We start from the raw sequence: 17440 nt of genomic DNA on the forward strand, positions 1-17440 counted from the left end.
ACTAATCAGCTGACTGGAAGAGTCACGAGACTCAGGAGACAATGACGGCAGTTGTTTCAACATTTAAACGCCCTTGTGGGTACAATTTTGGTACGAATCAGCAAAAAAAAAAAAAAGTTATGAATTTGTATGTTTGATCAGCAGAAACACATCCAGTGTTGTCAAATGTCAAAACACACAGACACGACACACGTATTTTTAACTTCACTATAGCGTCGGCCCTCAGACGATGTCGCGACCTCTGATGTATGTTGTGAATAAAATCTCCATAAACCTGCTTGGAAATCGCAGAAAAAAAAAAAGGACTCTCCATCTCTCTTCAGAACTTGCCTGAGAATTATCACATTTCTAAGTTTTCTTCAACAAATAACAAATCCAGTGTGAGTTGTCAGCGGGTCCGTCGGTACACAACAAAGAGGAACTTCTCAAAGCAAATTCGGCATGTTTACTCTGTCCCAAAATGTTACCCAAACAAAAACAAAAAGGACTCTGGTATTACCCCCCACCCCCCCCCCCACCCCCCCAGTGGCACTCAGTTACCTCATGAAAATGTGTTTTCTGACTTCTCGTTGGGTTTTCTGACTTCATTCGATTCTCCTCACGGAGAAACACAAACGCATGAACAAAGCAAGATCATCGTCCTTGCATGCGCCGACATGATCTGTGCGACGGTTGCAGACGCCGTGGGGTGGCCGGGGGGTGGAGGGGGTGGAGGGGAGGGCGGAGAGGTGATTCTGGGTCTCAATTTAACGACTGGCACGTCCGACACGGATCAAATGGATGATATCAGAACGAGACGGGCGATATCTCGGGGGACCATTTGATCCTGTCATGATATGCATCTTTCGACTGCACGGTTTTAAACGCTTCAATCAAATGGAAAAAAAAAAAAAAAAAAAGAAAAGGAGACGTTCCCGTCAAACGGGATCCACGAAACCATGTCGATGTCTTCTGGAGATCCGTCTCTCCGATTTCAACACAATGGAGCTAAATTGAATTCCGTCCGCGGTGGCTGCAGCTTTGTAAAAATGACGGACAACGTTAACAGCTGCATCTTTTTATGGACGCCAGCGTTCCCGTTGAGACAAAGAAACTTAGCTGTGGTCGTTTTTTGTTTTTGTTTTTTTGTTCTTCGTATTGAAGAAATTAGAAACCAAAGCGAGGAAAAGACAAACTCGCTGACATGTCTTTCATGCTGCGGCAAAGTCCCTGAAAACTTTTGACAGCACGTCTCTGGAAAGAAGTTGAATTTTTTTAAAGGTCTTTTTTTTCTAAGAACATTTTGTTGAAACCACCATAAAGGAAATTCCATCCAACTCCATTAGAAGTTGAGAAAAAAAAAAAAAAGCTAAAATCTCAGAGGCGGTCTTTGCTAAACCTCCACCAATAAAACCAAAACTTCTCAGCATGGCTGGATACTACTACGTATACGAAAAATACACAAATTCAGTATGTTATTAAGTGAAAATGTGTTCTCTCAAATTATATAAACATCTACTTAAATTGAGAAGCCAGCTAAATATCTCTTTAGCCAGCTGAATGCATGTAGAGAATTAAAGAGGTATTTCGCTAACCTTCTGCTTGCTTCTTTAAAAAGAAGTTTAAGTTTGCCTTTCCTTTTAAATTATATATATTATATTTACAATATATAAAACCTCGTTGCAAGTATTTATTGGTGATCTCAGTTCGTTTAGTTATTTTTAGCTAGCTTTCTTTTAGCCTTTTTAACGTGAAGCTACAGTTGTTGTTTTTTCCCCTCGAATAAGTTAAAACTTTACATTCAGAGGAAATTTAACCAAATAACATTTTCATTTTGCTTCTTAATTTATAGTCAGTATGCAAACAATTATTAAATGGCTTATAAAATACTACTGTCGGTTTTTTTTTTTTTTTAAATTGTGAAGCCATGAGGACATTTTTAAGTGTTTAATAACATAAGTTGTATTATCTTGTTTGGTTTTAATCTGCTAACACACGAGAAAGAGTTATGAAAAATATCATTTCTTTTCACAACTATATTTAGAGCGCTACAAACCGTTCATTAAATGAAACCGTATCGCTGCTTTTATATGCTAAATCGGGGGAATTAAAGTAAAGTGTTGTTGCAGTGAGGATTATTTTCAAAATCTCTAAAGTTTGCAGTTCGGTTCTTCTGACTCTCGTCACGCTTCAGAGCCAGAAACTCATCAGGCACATCTTATCTTCCTCTTTTTTTTTTTCTCTCTCTCCATGTGAGCTCTGTGATCAGCTGATTTCAGCCAGAGCCCCCCCCCCCCCTCCCCTCCAACCCATCACATTCCTATTGTCTGCCATCCCATTTACTGTCCACTCTGCTGGCTCAGTGGAAAGAGGCTAATGGACGCCTTGATGTTTACCTGTGCCATCTATCTCCGTCTCTTTCTAATCCACTCTCTAATTGCTTGCGCACACAATGGACTCCAATTACTGAGCTGCTGCATGAAGCTCTGCATGACCCCCCCCTTCCAAACCCCCCCCCCCCCCTTTAGGTTTGAAGTGGACAGTGTACTTCTGCCTCACCGGCCGGGCTACGCTGCACCTTCAAATGTTAATGGCTCATTCACGGCCATTAATGCGCACGAGCTGCATCAGCATGTCCACGCCGCTCTGTCTTCCACGTCTTCCCACTTATATGGTAATACGGAGGAGATGGCTTCAGGCGGCCATTGATAATGAGGCTGTTTGTTCCCTGTGGCCTTTTGTAGTGGAAATACGGAAATATTTCCACTCCAGACAAAAGTGAAGACCTTTCTTTTACCTCTTTTCTCTCCACAGCAGCAAAAATGAAATGATTGAAATACAAATGAGAGATCATCAGTGGTGAACCCTTTTTTTTTTTTTTTTTTTACAGAGGACTCATTCACTGAGTTCTGCCTTGTTTGTTTTTATGTTTCAAATGTGCATTGTTATCGACATGACAGGTTGAAGTAGAGTTCAGGAGTGTTTGTGTGTGTGTGTGTGTGTGTGTGTGTGTGTGTGTGTGTGTGTGTGTGTGTGTGTGTGTGTGTGTGTGTGTGTGTGTGTGTGTGTGTGTGTGTGTGTTGTAAAGTTTGACTGATGTTTGGAGCCAATTCTGTTTTGTTTTTTTGAAATAGTTTTTGTTTTCCCGGAGTTAAACCTGAACTCTAGTGGGAGTTAAAATGTTTAACTTTTACCTTGAGTTGTTTTAATGTGAACTCTTTCAGTGTTAACACTTAAAATGCTGTATTATTTGACACTTATAGAGTTCAAATTTCATAACTATGAAGGTTTCGGATAGAAATGACTACAAATTACCAACATATTTTTCATGCATCTGTGCATGATGAATACATATTCCTGTGTCACAGGCTAGAAGCTAACCAATGGCTGAGTGGGACTGTGACAGGTATATATGAGCTTCCTACCTTGTTTCATTGAAGTTCTGAATCATAGCTCCATTTTATGTATCATTATGTCTTCATTGAAATGTTCCAAAACGGCGTGTTTTAACAAAAGTAAATATTATTTATCCTCGTCACTTAGATTTAACTTGGTTGTTTTATTCTCCAAAGTTACGAAGAAATAACGAAGGCCTGCTGGGAAATGCTAATACTGCAACAAAGCTGCACGGTAAACAGCAGGAGTCGTTTTGAATCGTGCTCCTCAACACACGGCGAATGAACACGGAAATATGACTTCACTAAAGAGTATCTCTGAACACCAGCTTAAAAGTTATGAAGAAAAAATGAAGGCATGCTGGGAAATGCTAATACGGCAGCAAAGCTGCACGGTAAACAGCAGGAGTCGTGTTGAACCGTGTTTCTTAACACCCAGCGAATGAAAACTGAAATATTACTAACACAAGTTGCAGTTTAACTTAGAAACTAAACTCCCAAAATCGAACCGTTTCCCTCCAAAACATTCCACTCCAGAAAATTTGCTGCGTGTCAGTCGAGTTTCCATCCAAGAAGTCCGGCATCGGCATCTGAACCTTTTGTGTGTGTGTGTGTGTGTGTGTGTGTGTGTGTGTGTGTGTGTGTGTGTGTGTGTGTGTGTGTGTGTGTGTGTGTGTGTTGACTCTGTATGTCGTTGATGTGTTTGTCATCACCCAGAGGAGAAGAAGCCTGAGGTGACCAACGTCACAATCAGCGACGTGTCGTGGGACAGCTTCCTCCTGTCCTGGTCCGCCGAGGACGGGGCGTTCGAGGCCTTTCTGGTCGAGGTGACCGACGCGGAGACGGGCGCCGAGTGGCAGAACCACACGGCGCCCGCCGACGCTCGCGGCCTCGCCGTCTCGGGCCTCTCGCCCGCCACCTGGTACAGGGCCAATCTGTACGGGGTGCACAGGGGCGCCGTCTTAGACCCCGTCTTTGCAGAAACCATCACAGGTATCAACGCCGTCCACGCTGGGACCCGCCGCTCTTTTTCCTTTCGCTTCCCTTCTTCCTTTGCTGCACACAGAGAATTAACCCGCGCTTCTCCCTGAGGACTTTTCCAAATGACAGTTGTCAGCGGTGTTTGTCTATTCATAGAAGTCTCATCGTCTCTAATATGTCTTACGGAAATGCTTTTTCTCCTTACAGAAATGTCACTCTTTACAGTTGATTTCAAGAAATATGCTAAAAAGAAAATGATCCAGAGAACTTGGAAGCAAAACGAGACCTGAAACTTCACAGACGGGGATGAAAATAGCTGCTTTCGCTCGTCCCCCCGCGGACACCTTCGGAGGCAACAATTGTCCACCTTCAGCGTCGCGAGTACGTTCGTATACGAAGACAATCAACCCGTCAGCCGCCGCGGTGGAGGTTATTCTTCGCCTTCCAGGCGGCGTGCGCGATTTCCAGGCGACACCCACTCGTCAGCCGTCCATCACGCACGTTTCGCCTTCCTTTTGATGCGGTGGGGAAATCGTGAAACGGGGCGAACGCCACCACCGCCGCCGCCGCCCGGCAGCACCCACACAAAACCCATTCAATCTATATTAGTCCAGCCGCAGATCCGCCTCTGAGCCGTCAGCCTGGTGGTACGAGTCCGTGACGTGAACGGGCAGAAAACACGTAAAAATGAAGGAAAAAAAAATGCAGCTTTAACTGCGGGAACAACAGGTGCACCGGACTCCCCTCCGATCACTGGTCGTTATCACAGTGTGCGCCTAATAGGAGGGTCGTACACAGGGACGCCAAAAAAAACCACAACCCCCCCCCCCTCCCCCCGGCTAATAACGCCCCCCGCGGTGCAGCGTCTCAAAACAAAACGCGACACCTCGACGTCCCCGTTGAGTCGAGACCTCGTGGAAACTTCTCGCCCGGACGAGAAGGTCGATAATAGTTGTTTTATTTTTTTTTCCAAATGTCTGCATCTATTTAAAACATTATCATTCAGCGTTTCACTGATGTTGGATCAGTCAAGTGGAAGAAAGATGGCTGAGGACTGACAGAGAGAGAGTGAAAAAAACAACCAAAAAAACCCCCCAAACCAAACCCTGAGGCGCTTTTGTCACTTTGTGTGAGGCCTCTCGTCTGTATGCATCTCCAGCTCCCTCCGGCCCGGACCGGCTCTTCATTCTCATGCCGCCGTTGCCCCCTTTGGGCTCCGGTGCCGTGGGTGCCAGAGGGGTTCTTCTGGGGCCACGCAGAATATGGCATGCGCTCAACACGGCCCCCATTGTCCGCATGCTAATAGGTGCGGCGAAAAAACCATCTTAACATTTTTTTTTCATTAGCATCGCTTAATCCATAAAACATTCCTGCTCGGTTGAATACGAGCGGCGGACTAATTTGATTACGTTATGCACGGTGGTCATCGCCGGAGGAAGACGTCGAGGGGTGGGGTGGTGGTGGTGGTGGGGGGCGGGGGGAATTAAAGTCCTCCGGCTGAAAAAAAAAAAAAAGGGGAGCGAGGGAAACTTTGATCAACAGAGAGGGAGTTTTTTCTTTTTTTCATACAACGAGTGATTGATGGAGCCACAAAAGAGATGTGGACGGCACCCAGAAACGGAGCCCGGGCCCGCTTTGCGATTCGTATCACCGCGAGTTATCGGACGACACTGGAACCGGGCCCCGTGGTTCGGCTCGCAGCCCCCCCCCCAACCCCCCTCCCTCCTGCCCCCCCCTCCTGCACCCCCCTTTTCAAGCAGGTTAGCTGGCGCCGGAGCGTATACCTCCTCCATAAACAGGCTTCTTTTTGTGAAGGGGGAATTGTGTTCCCTCAGGTCTTGAAGGGAGGTTAGACGAGTTGGTGGTGGTGGTGGTGGTGGGGGTGGGGGTGGGGGGTGGGAGGGTGAAATCGGTAGCAAAGCTAGCGCATGTTAGCTGATGGATGTGGCCCTCCTCCCTCTCTTCCACTGACCAGCTAAAGCCGCCCGGCGGCTAATGAAGAGTGACAGCTCCCTGGGATTTGTCTGCTCTGCTTCTCATTTCCACCCGCTTCTTCTCACCAACAAATGCCTCGCGCTTTTTTTTTCTCCCCCCCCCCCCCTCACAATAAAAAAAAAGGGTTTCAGGCGAGTTCAAGGACCCCTGAGACCCTCGCACTGGGCCGAGTGTTTTAATGAGCAGTAGGGCTTTATTGAGCTTTTCCTGAGCCCATATATATATATATATATATATCCTCTTCTGTCCAGACTGCGTTTAAAAAAAGCTGCGTCCGGTCCGTGTGTCCATCTGCGCCGCTACCGGACGTTTTTTCTCCGGCTAATTAGCTGCAGCGGTCTCATCCTCTGGAGAAACTGGGCTTTTTTTTTTTTGTCTTCCTCCTCCGGCAACTGAAGACTCCTGCTGTCTTCCAACCTTCTCTTTCCTACCGCTGAAATTATCAGCTGCAACTAATGACCGCTTAACTACCAGCTCTGGCGGCTCCACGTGCAACTCACACGTCCCATCTGGACGGACGCAGTTTAGACGTCTCCACCGTCCCGTCCGGTTTGCCGCGGCCCCGCGCTGACTGGAGCTGGCCGTCGTTCGACTGTGAAATTCCTCGCAGACTTCAAGTGAATGTGAAGCATTTTCTTTGATTTAGATTATTTCAAGTGCAGCACGCGCAACTTCAACAAGATCTTTTGCGAAGACGCGCGGGTTCGCGTCACGGTGCAAATTTCCGGCGCGACAAATTTCCGCCGTCTCCGACCGCCTCGTCGGAGAGATAAGCGAACGTCAATAAAAGGCACACAAAAAAAAAAAAAACGATTATTATGCAGAATTTTTCCAAAAAAAGACGGCTGGTTTAGCGCCTCCGTTCCCAAACTTCATTTCTTCGTTCTGTTGTTCTTCTTGCACTAAAAAACTCTTTTCCGCTCTGAAAACTTGATTTTTGCTGCCGTGTCGTCCAAATGTCAAAAACACCCTTCAGTTCCACAGAGGAAGGAAAAGAAAAACTCACTTTGCCCCCCCCCTCCCCGCTGTCACTCAGAGGCCGAGCCGGAGGTGCAGGCCCTGCTCGTCTCCGACGTCACCCCCGACAGCTTTAGGCTGGCCTGGGTGGCCGAAGACGACGCCTTCGACACCTTCGTCGTCATGGTGAGCCCGGCCGAGGGCCCGGGCCGGCCCAGGGAGCTGGTGCTGGTCGGCGAAGAGAGGAGCGCGGAGGTGACGGACCTCGCCGAGGACGCCGAGTACAAAATCGAGATCTTTGGGCTGGTTTTGGGACGACGCTCCAAGTCCGTAACGGACGGGGCGAGAACAGGTACAAAAGGACCGGGAGCGACGAGGAGCCGCGAGATGGAGCTTCGTCTTGTCGGCCGGTGTCTTCGAGCTGTGTCCTAACATTCGTCCTCGACGTCGCTGATCTTGTTTTCGTCTGACTAACCCGGGCCACCGAAGCGTCGCGCTATCCGTCCTGAGGCGCCGTACGTGTAAAATGTGTCGGGGTTGTTGTTTTGTGTTGGGACGTGTCTGTCGGAGCTCCTGAGTGGTCCCGGCGGTACCTGAGCCCGGACGGGTTCGACACGGAAAACACGCCGCCGATCACGAATCAGACTGATTGTGTTGTTCCTGTTTTGTTTTCTTTAAAGCCCCCGATGGTCTAAATGCTACTCCATGTCCATTTTAAGGAACGCTGAATCTCTCCACATAAAGGGATCCATCAGCGGAGCAGCTTCAAACCCCCCAAAAAACAAAAAAACCTCCTATTGTCAGTCGACCCCCACTCAGGACATTCGCTCCTTTCTTTGCTGCTTTTCGTTGTGTCGTCTCCGTCCGGTCGTCCTCCCAAAGTGTTGTCTTTGACTGCCCGGCCCCCCCCCCCCCCCCATGTGTCAGTGTCTCTCTTTATAAAGGAGGTGGTGGTGGTTGTCCGTGTCACATAAAACGGGTGTCTACCCCTTGTGTCCCCTCGTCCTGCCGGAGGGGACGGCTTTGGGTTGCGTGGCGCACGTTTCACTTTTGTGTTGCCATGAAATGGGGGCAAGTTAATCTCCTCAGGTCTGTCACGCAAGATACTGCAGCTCGCTGTGAACTGGGAAGGGTCTCCTCTCCCTGTCGGTGAGCCCGGTGCCTCCCCAGGCCTCCTTTGTCTGTCTTACCTCGCTCTTTCTCTCTCTTTTTCCCCCCCTCCTGCTCTGAAACGAGTGCTTCTCCACTCGTAGTGGATCTGCCCTTCGCTGCAATAACAGAATCTGTCTTTTTCTTGTCCGCTGCTTTCAGGAAATATTCCATCCCTCTGTATTTATTTATTTATTTTTTTTCCTGCTTATACTCGTCGTAAGAAGGCAGTACACTTATTGACTAAATCTTCTGTCCCCCCCTCCCCCCTCTCCTCTCCACCCCCTCCTCCCACCTGCTGTTTCTGTTTTTTTTATTTTTTTTATTTGGTGCCAGACATGGGCTCACCCAAGGGCATCCGCTTCTCCGACGTCACCGACACGTCCGCCACCGTCCACTGGGTGACTCCGAGGGCCCGGGTGGACAGCTACCGGGTCACGTACGTGCCCGCCCACGGAGGTTAGTGGCGGCGGGATATTCCTGCTGTGCTCTGCTTCTGTTTTGTTTTTTTGTTTATTTAAATCAGCCAAAGTTGAACTGACCTGGAAAGCAAAATAAAGTTTTACCCTTCAGCTGCACCCCAAAGAGAGAAAAAAATAAATGCAGCATAAGTTTATATTGTAGCTCATTGATGACTTTATCGCCAAGTAAGGACTCTCACAGCTCCTCACAGTCCAATCAGGTCATGACTCTTTTGTCCATTGAGAGACTGATGCTGCCCCCTACTGACTAGTCCCGGGCGTTTCATCTGAATAAGGGATTTGAGACGACAAAATACTGAAGTAATTAGAAGTAAAGTTAGCTGATAACCACATTAAATGTGACGGTTTACGAAGTGAAGACAACCCTTAAATAAGCCACTCCCCCTTTAATTAATCCAGTTACGGTGTTGCCCAACGCCAAACAGAATTAAAACAAATTAGACAGCCTTTAAAAAGATTTATACCCAAATAAAAAAAGAAAAACAATATGAAGTCAAACAAGACATGAGGATATTCACGAGCTGTAATTAATGTTTGAAAAGAAATAAAACTCGATGATATTTCCATTTTTAGAACACAGCTCAAGAAGCTTCAAATGTCATCATCATCATCATCATCATCCTCATCATCATTATCATCATCATCATCAGTGCGCAGATAAAAAGTCCCTGCATTGAATTGAAATCTTCTTCTGACCTTTCAGTCACAGAACAAAGAGCAATGAAGACAAGAGACTGAATTAATGACATCATAATGATGTTTACAATTTACGGCAAAACTGTAAGAGCAAGAGATTAAGAGTGAAATATCATCGGTGCTTGAGGAAAAAGATAGATAATAGATAGATAGATACTTATTTACCAACGTACTTACTTACTTACCTGAATACTTGCTTCCGTACGTACTTGCTTATTTACGTACTTGCATACTTGTGTACTTAATTTCTCGTGTACTTTATCACATGTACTTACTTAAAGTCTTGCATACTTCATTTCTTATGACTTGTGTATTTATTTACTTCCTTACAGCCCAGCCCGGCAGCTTAAAAAAAAAAATTCCATCTATAATAAATGAATATATCAATAAAATGATAAAGTGTGTGAAGTTAAAAAAAAAAAAAAAAAAAAAAAAAGGAAGCCATCTTTGAATGGAAAGTTTACTGCTTCAACTCGGCTTTCTCACATTTCACCTTCATTCAACCCGTTTCCAACTCTCAGGTAACGCGAAGACGCTGACGGCGGACGGCTCGGAGTCTCAGATCGTGTTGCCCAACCTGACGCCCGGGGTCACGTACGAGGTCACTGTGGTCGCCGTCAAGGGTCAGAGGGAGAGCGAGCCGGGATCCGACAGCGTCACCACGGGTGGCTCAACACTGCAACACACACTGTCCTTATCTGAAGGCCAGTACTCTGCCTGGGTCTGTCTGACCGTGTGTGTGTGTGTGTGTGTGTGTGTGTGTGTGTGTGTGTGTGTGTGTGTGTGTGTGTGTGTGTGTGTGTGTGTGTGTGTGTGTGTGTGTGTGTGTGTGTGTGTGTGTGTGTGTGTGTGTTACAGCTCTGGATAAGCCCCGCGGTCTGACTGCGGTCAACATCACCCACACCGAAGCGCTGCTGCTCTGGCAGCCGGCCATCGCTACGGTCGACGGCTACGTCATCACCTACAGCGCCGACACGGGTACGTACGACACGCAAATCACGCAAACGGTAAAACGACGTCGTGAGAAAAAAAAACAACCTTTTGAGGGTTTTTCCTCTTTCCGTCCGTGTCGCAGTGGCTCCGGTGATGGAGCGAGTGTCGGGAAACGTGGTGGAGTTCGAGATGATCTCGCTGACGCCGGCGACGCGCTACACCGTGAAGGTTTACGCCGTGAGGGACCTGGCCAAGAGCGCCGCCACCACGACTGAGTTCACCACCGGTCGGTTTCAGGCAAACTTAAATGTCCTTTTTTTTTTTTTTTTCAACTACAGCTGAAACTCAAAAGAGAGTAAATTCGGCAGAAATCCAGTCGCACCTTTGAACGCTCATTAACTACTTTCTTCATGTTTGGTGAAAACACTCACTTGATACCAATGAGGAAATGAGTAGATTCTGGGAGCAGAGGTCACGTTGACCTCAATTTCTTCAAACTTGGCAAAAGCATTAACATGGTACCAACGCCTTTTAAAGAGCTGTTGTGTCCTCAGACGTGGACGCCCCGCTGGACCTGGCAGCCAGCAACATCCAGACGGAGAACAGCCTGCTGACCTGGAAGCCGCCGCGCGCCGACATCACCGGCTACATCCTCAGCTATCAGGCGGCGGGCGGCGCCATGCGGGTCGGTGAACACCGGGACTCCTCCGACGTCGCGTCGACGTCGATCAGCGAAGTAATAAAACGCGTTCTGTTTTGTTTTGTTCCGTCCTGCAGGAGGTGGTCCTGAGTCCCACCGCCGTGTCGTACAACATGGCTCAGCTCAGAGCCTCCACGGAGTACTCAGTCATGCTGCAGGCCATCGCCGGGCCCAAGAGGAGCAGAGTCATCACCACTGTCTTCACCACCAGTGAGTTGGCCTGTCTTCATTGTTTTGGTGTGTCCAGACAACGCGGACCTGTCAGCATGGGTTGCCGCGGTAACGACGTAGCTACGCCGATGACACGGCTAATTACGTAAAGCCAGACACAAGTAACAGTGTGTAACTGTGCAACTGGATGAAACTCTGTTCCCACTCAGACAAGAGTATAAAGAAACTTTTTATAGTGGTTTTTTTTTTTTTTTTTACACAAACCATGTCCTGTTACACAATCTGTCCACTGCAAAAAAAAAAAAAATCCCCTACAAGAAACAACACGAAAGATTCTCTTCCCCTAAAACCAGTTTACTCATGAAAATGTAGATACAACCAAAATGTATTTAACGTGTAGCTTCATATGACAAAGAAATTGTCGGTAATTCATGTTAAAACTGCTTAAAACGGAATTATTTATCATTTTTTATCATTGTCACCCGTTTAGGAGTTTAAATCTTGAAACGTGGACCATCAATAATCTTCATAAAACCTTAAAATAAGAAAAACTCTTACAAAGTGATATTTTATAAATGCTTCTTCACTTTTAAAGAACGTAAAATCCAGAATGTTTGTCATCTAATTCCGATTATTTTAGGGGATTCATCTCCCAAATAAGAGCTGAACCATGTTGAAATAAGACACGAGTTCTTAAAGGAGCAAGTGTGCAGGATTTAGTGCCATCTAGTGGCGAGGTTGCAGACTTTGCCTCAAGGTCACCTCCTAACTAGTGTTGTGTTTAGGAAGCAGAGGAGGAATAAATCTCATTGAATCAAATAATCTTGTCAAACACCAGAGCCGCTTATCAGATTTATTTTAAGGCAACTTGTGTGTGTGTGTGTGTGTGTGTGTGTGTGTGTGTGTGTGTGTGTGTGTGTGTGTGTGTGTGTGTGTGTGTGTGTAGCCGGCGTGCTGTACAGATTCCCCCGGGACTGCTCCCAGGCCCTGCTGAACGGCGACACCTCCTCGGGCCTGTACACCGTGTACCTGGGCGGAGACGAGAGCCAGCCGCTGCAGGTCTACTGCGACATGAGCAGCGACGGAGGCGGATGGATCGTAAGTCCGCCGGCCGACCTGGACGTTGAAATAAATCCACATTCAGTATGTGTTGACGTGTAAAAAACAACAACAACAACAAAAACGGACCCTGCCGGTTTCGAAATACAACAAAACAAACAAAAAGCACAAAACAAAATGCTGAGAATTTACTGAGAATATTTAACATTTTGATTCATTTCTCTTTACTTTTACTTTCGGCTTCTCGTTTTGTTTTGAAAACCCGATAGCACAAAGCTTGTATCTGCGAGACGTGAGGTTATTTATCGGTTGTTTTTGTTTTGTTTCCTTTTGCAGGTTTTCCTCCGACGACAGAGTGGCCGACTGGAGTTTTTCCGCAACTGGAAGAATTACACCGCCGGCTTCGGAGACATGAACGATGAATTCTGGCTCGGTAAGTCCTTCAAAATGCTCAAAATTTCGAGAGTTCAATTTTACTGAATTCACATGAACCTCCCGCCCAGTTGTACGTGGTACTTGGTCCAGTCGGGTCCAAAACCATTGAAAACGTACGTAAATAATCAGAACAAAGTAAATCTCGATTGTGATTGGTGTATGTACTGTAATTGTATTGTAAATTTATGGTCTTGAGTCGGCTTAATCTTAATTTATCTTCATCGAAATGTTCCGAAAGATGTATGTTTATTTGACCATAAATGTAAATGTCTGTCAAACACTAATATTTATGTCATTTGGTTGCTTTATTCGCAAAAGTTACCAATGAAGAGGGCATGCTGGGAAATGTGAGAAAAAGGGAGCCCACAAAAACAAAACGCACAACTCCTCCGTAAAAACTCTCATCAGCCCGTTTGCGTCAAAAACGTTCGCGAGTCGATGTAGCCAAGAAAAAAAAGACACAATCTTATTTTATATTCGTGATATTAACAGGAGAATATTCATCTGTATGTTGTCAGCATTGCTAGAAATAAAATGGTGATATCTTTCTGTATGGTCATATCAGCCACCACACTGGTTTTATATCATTCAGTTTTATTCAAATTTAAAGTACGCCGCAGGAGGCATGAACCGGTAAACATTGGAATTACGCAATAAAATAAATACGCATGTTTGTTTACTTAAGTGTGAAATGTGATCAGATTTCGGTTGAAATCGTTTTGTCCGACGTCTCCTCAGGTCTGTCCAACCTGCACAAGATCACCGCCGGCGGTCAGTACGAGCTGCGAGTCGACCTGAGAGACAAAGGAGAGACGGCCTTCGCTCAGTACGACAAGTTCTCCGTGTCCGAGCCTCGGACCCGCTACAAAGTCCACGTGGGAGGATACAGCGGCACCGCAGGTTCAGACTCACAAATATATATTTTCATATTTAGTTAGCACTTGTTTTTCTCCTGTCAGACAATGACTCGTATATTTTTATGCAATTTTTTTTCAAGTTGACTTTTGATTTACAACGATCTTCTCTTTTATCATTTTTTCTTACAAAAACTGTAAAGTCTATCGACTCTCCGTCCTCTTTGCGTCGAGCGCTTTGATTGGCTGTTCAAACACTACAGGAAACGGTCACGCCACCGTCGACTCCGCCGACTTCTTCTGGTCCTTTAAATTGTGTTTCCATTTGAACTTTGGATACAGACTCTGTTTTACGGGATGCAGATGTGTTTTTTTTTTCTTCATATTATTTCTCTATATTTTTACATTATTGTCAAAAAGTGAGATTCGTCCACTTTAGTCCAATTTGTAAAATCTTGTAAATTCTTTTTTTTAATCAAATTTAGTTGAAGAAATCTTATTATCTAGATTTTATATTTTTTTGCCACATTTTGATCAATACTATAACTAAACTGTAGAAGAATCCAAATCGTCCAAACAGACAATAATAGTAGAGATGAGCTGCTGTCTCCGGCCGGTTGACGGGTTCCTGACAGAAACTGTCGCTCTGCTACGCGTGTTTGCAGGCGACTCGATGACCTACCACCACGGACGTCCGTTCTCCACCTTCGACCACGACAACGACATCGCCGTCACCAACTGCGCTCTGTCCTACAAGGGAGCCTTCTGGTATAAGAACTGCCACCGGGTCAACCTGATGGGACGATACGGGGACAACAGTCACAGCAAGGTAGCGCTGAGCCCACAGAGAGCCGACCGGACGGTCAGGGAAGGTCTCGGCGAGGCTTTCTGGGGCCGCTCAGGCCTTATGTACTTATTTGTGTCTTTACCTACTTACGTACTTACTTATTTATATATATTTACTTACTTTCATATTAACTTACTTACTTGTGTACTTACTTACTTCCGTAGTTAGTTATATACTTATTTAGTTAATTGCTTACTTTTTTACTTACTTAAGTACTTATTTACTTAATTGCTTACTTATTTACTTTCTTACATATGAACTTATTTACTTGTGTACTTATTTATTTACTTACTTATGTACTTGCGTACTTGCATACTTAGTTACATACTAAATTACTTACTTATTTACTTCATTTCTTTTCTTACTTGCGTACTTACTTACTTGCGTAATTACTTACTTATGTACTTACTTACTTACATACTTATTTACTTGCTTACTTATTTACTTCATTCCTTTCTTACTTACCTCCGTACTTATTTACATGTGTACGTTTCCTGAGTCCCTGAGGTTCATTGGGCTTTCATTAGGATCTTAAAGGTTTTTGATCCATTGTTCTCGAGGCTCTTTCACTGTGTTTCACTGTGTTTCACTGGTGACCCAGAAACACACTTTCATTTCAGGTTAGGTTGTCATTTGTAAAAAAAAAAAAAAAAAAAAAAAGTGAACAATTTACCCTAATTTACCTTAAATCTGAAGTTTTACTGCAACTTAAAAAAAAAAAAAAAAAAATAAAAACATTTTTGCATCACAATTGTTTAGAAAAAAAACACTGCAAAATTGAACGCAAGTGATCACAACAATCACAGAAAAACTCGGAATAGTCTTGAGTTTCCCTCGATTGTTCAGCGTGGACGTTGACGTAACATGAATCCGTGTCAGGATCACGTCGGCGGTCCTCCTCTTCATGCTCCACCCTCTCGTTTTCTACCTCCACCTCCTCCTCTGCAGGGCGTGAACTGGTTCCACTGGAAAGGCCACGAGCACTCCATCGAGTTCGCCGAGATGAAGATCCGGCCGTCCAACTTCAGAAACCTGGAGGGGAGGAGGAAACGATCATAGATGCAAAACTGACGACGACAACAACGGCAACGACGACGACAACAACAACAACAACAACTACAACTACAACAACAACAACAACAACAACAACAACAACAACAACTCTGCTCCTCCTCTGTCTGGACTCCCCACAAACCACCCGCCCTGCAGCGACCAAAGCCACTGCCGAGAGCCCCTGCTGCCTCCACGCAACACCACCGCCCCTCCCCTCCTCCCTCACAGGTCATCCTCCTCCATCCACCTGTGATGTACAAAATGCTGCCAGTGCGGAAATGCATGTAACAAAACTGGACTTTCAATTACAAAAAAAAGCCCACAACAGATTCCACTCACGCACCAAAGAGAAGCATCTCACCCGGTTTCAGATTCCCGTCTCTCGAGTTTTGCAGCATCCGTTGGGGAGGTCGTGAGCGCAGTCCGGGGCGTAACGTCATGTACAGTCATTTTTACATCCACGCCACGTTCAAAGGGGGGTTTCCCAGAAGAAGAAAAAAAGACGGGCGGTTTTATAGCACTTCAAAGCGGTGATAACTCAGCTGGATCGTCAGAGAAAAATTCTATTCCCGTGTACGTTTATACATCCGATTTAAACGAGAGATATTCCTCAGATGGCACGGCTCACATGTCAAGATATCTCCATCTAACTTGCCATTTGTTTTTGTTTTTTGTCTTTGTGCGACTTAACTCGTCTCGGTGTCACTTTATCCTCCCCAGCCCCCCCACCCCCCCACCACCTCCCACCTCCCCTCCAACCCCTCTCCTCCCTCTACATCTGATACATCTGAAGCGATAGAGGCGGAAACGTGAGGAGGAAAAAAGAAAAAAAAAGAAACAAGTGTTTTACCCTCCACCTCCCACGTCCACGTGGATCCCGACGTTTTTTTTCCATTCATCCCGTGAGCGACCTGAAGGCGTCACGTCCGCAGCCACAGTGTTGTGTTTAAAAAAAAAAGAAAAAAAAAGCAGAAGAAAAAAAAACAAACGCTTTTTGTTTCTCTGATGAATCCGAGGCAGGACCTATTATTCAGTATATAAATAATGACATGCGGTGATTTTTATTTTTATTTTTTTTTGGTTGTTTCTTTTGGAATAAAAATGTGAATACAGTACATATATGTGGAACAAGAGAATGTTATGTGATGCTCGAAAACAAAAAGAGAAAAAAAAAATAAGGCCAACTCCAATTGATTCCCAGTTGTCATAGTTCGGTCTTGAAGCTTATGTTGATGAAAAATAGTGTTCGGAGAGGCCAAAACTAGAGAACTAGTTTCCTGTTTCTACCCCCCCCCCTCTCCCGCCCACCCCGCCCAACCCCCACAAATCCCCCCCCCTCTCGCCCCCTCGCTAATGGCGAGATACTAAACCACTGACCGTCTAAAGAATGCCTGTGTAAATTAAGTTTGTTTTTATTGTTTTGTTTGTTTATAACTGGGTGAACAACAGGTGTTTCTCTGTAAGCTGTATTACAATAAAACAGTTTGTTTAAAACGACGACGTTCACGGGTTTTGTCTCGACTCAGCTTTCGGCCGCGCCTCGTGGTCTTCCTCGGCGGGTGTCGAATTCAGTTGTCACCGTTTTATTATTCATCTTACTGGCAGAACTTTTACCCAGCAGCATCGATTTAACTAACTTATTAAATATACAGCGGGGATGTACCGACTCAAAAAGTGATGCGAGGAAATAAAGCTACTAAAATAATTGTAGGTTTTATCGTCACGTTGTACAAAACCGTTTCCCAAAAAGTTGG

At 45.4% G+C, this 17440-nt stretch overlaps 1 protein-coding gene across 3 annotated transcripts in view; it reads left to right on the forward strand.

The window, feature by feature from the left end:
• The window catches only part of tncb (tenascin Cb), a 47698-nt gene extending 30515 nt beyond the window's left edge, over positions 1–17183 (forward strand). Inside the window, exons 12-24 of one of the 3 annotated variants that reach the window (XM_069701507.1) lie at positions 4092–4367; positions 7387–7659; positions 8793–8915; positions 10156–10299; positions 10493–10612; positions 10710–10853; positions 11122–11252; positions 11345–11477; positions 12385–12536; positions 12834–12930; positions 13671–13832; positions 14452–14615; positions 15582–17183. In XM_069701507.1, the coding sequence (XP_069557608.1) occupies positions 4092–4367; positions 7387–7659; positions 8793–8915; positions 10156–10299; positions 10493–10612; positions 10710–10853; positions 11122–11252; positions 11345–11477; positions 12385–12536; positions 12834–12930; positions 13671–13832; positions 14452–14615; positions 15582–15692 (2030 nt within the window). In that variant the 3' untranslated portion in view covers positions 15693–17183. The remainder of the gene's footprint in view (positions 1–4091; positions 4368–7386; positions 7660–8792; positions 8916–10155; positions 10300–10492; positions 10613–10709; positions 10854–11121; positions 11253–11344; positions 11478–12384; positions 12537–12833; positions 12931–13670; positions 13833–14451; positions 14616–15581) is intronic. The other 2 variants (XM_069701509.1, XM_069701510.1) reach the window with 2 other exon arrangements.
• The last annotated feature ends 257 nt before the right edge of the window (positions 17184–17440 follow it).

Source organism: Brachyistius frenatus, unplaced genomic scaffold (genome assembly GCF_029030835.1).
Source record: "Brachyistius frenatus isolate BFR_SWC_R1_liver_20210118 unplaced genomic scaffold, ASM2903083v1 Contig_37, whole genome shotgun sequence".
Classification (NCBI taxonomy): Eukaryota; Metazoa; Chordata; class Actinopteri; family Embiotocidae; genus Brachyistius; species Brachyistius frenatus.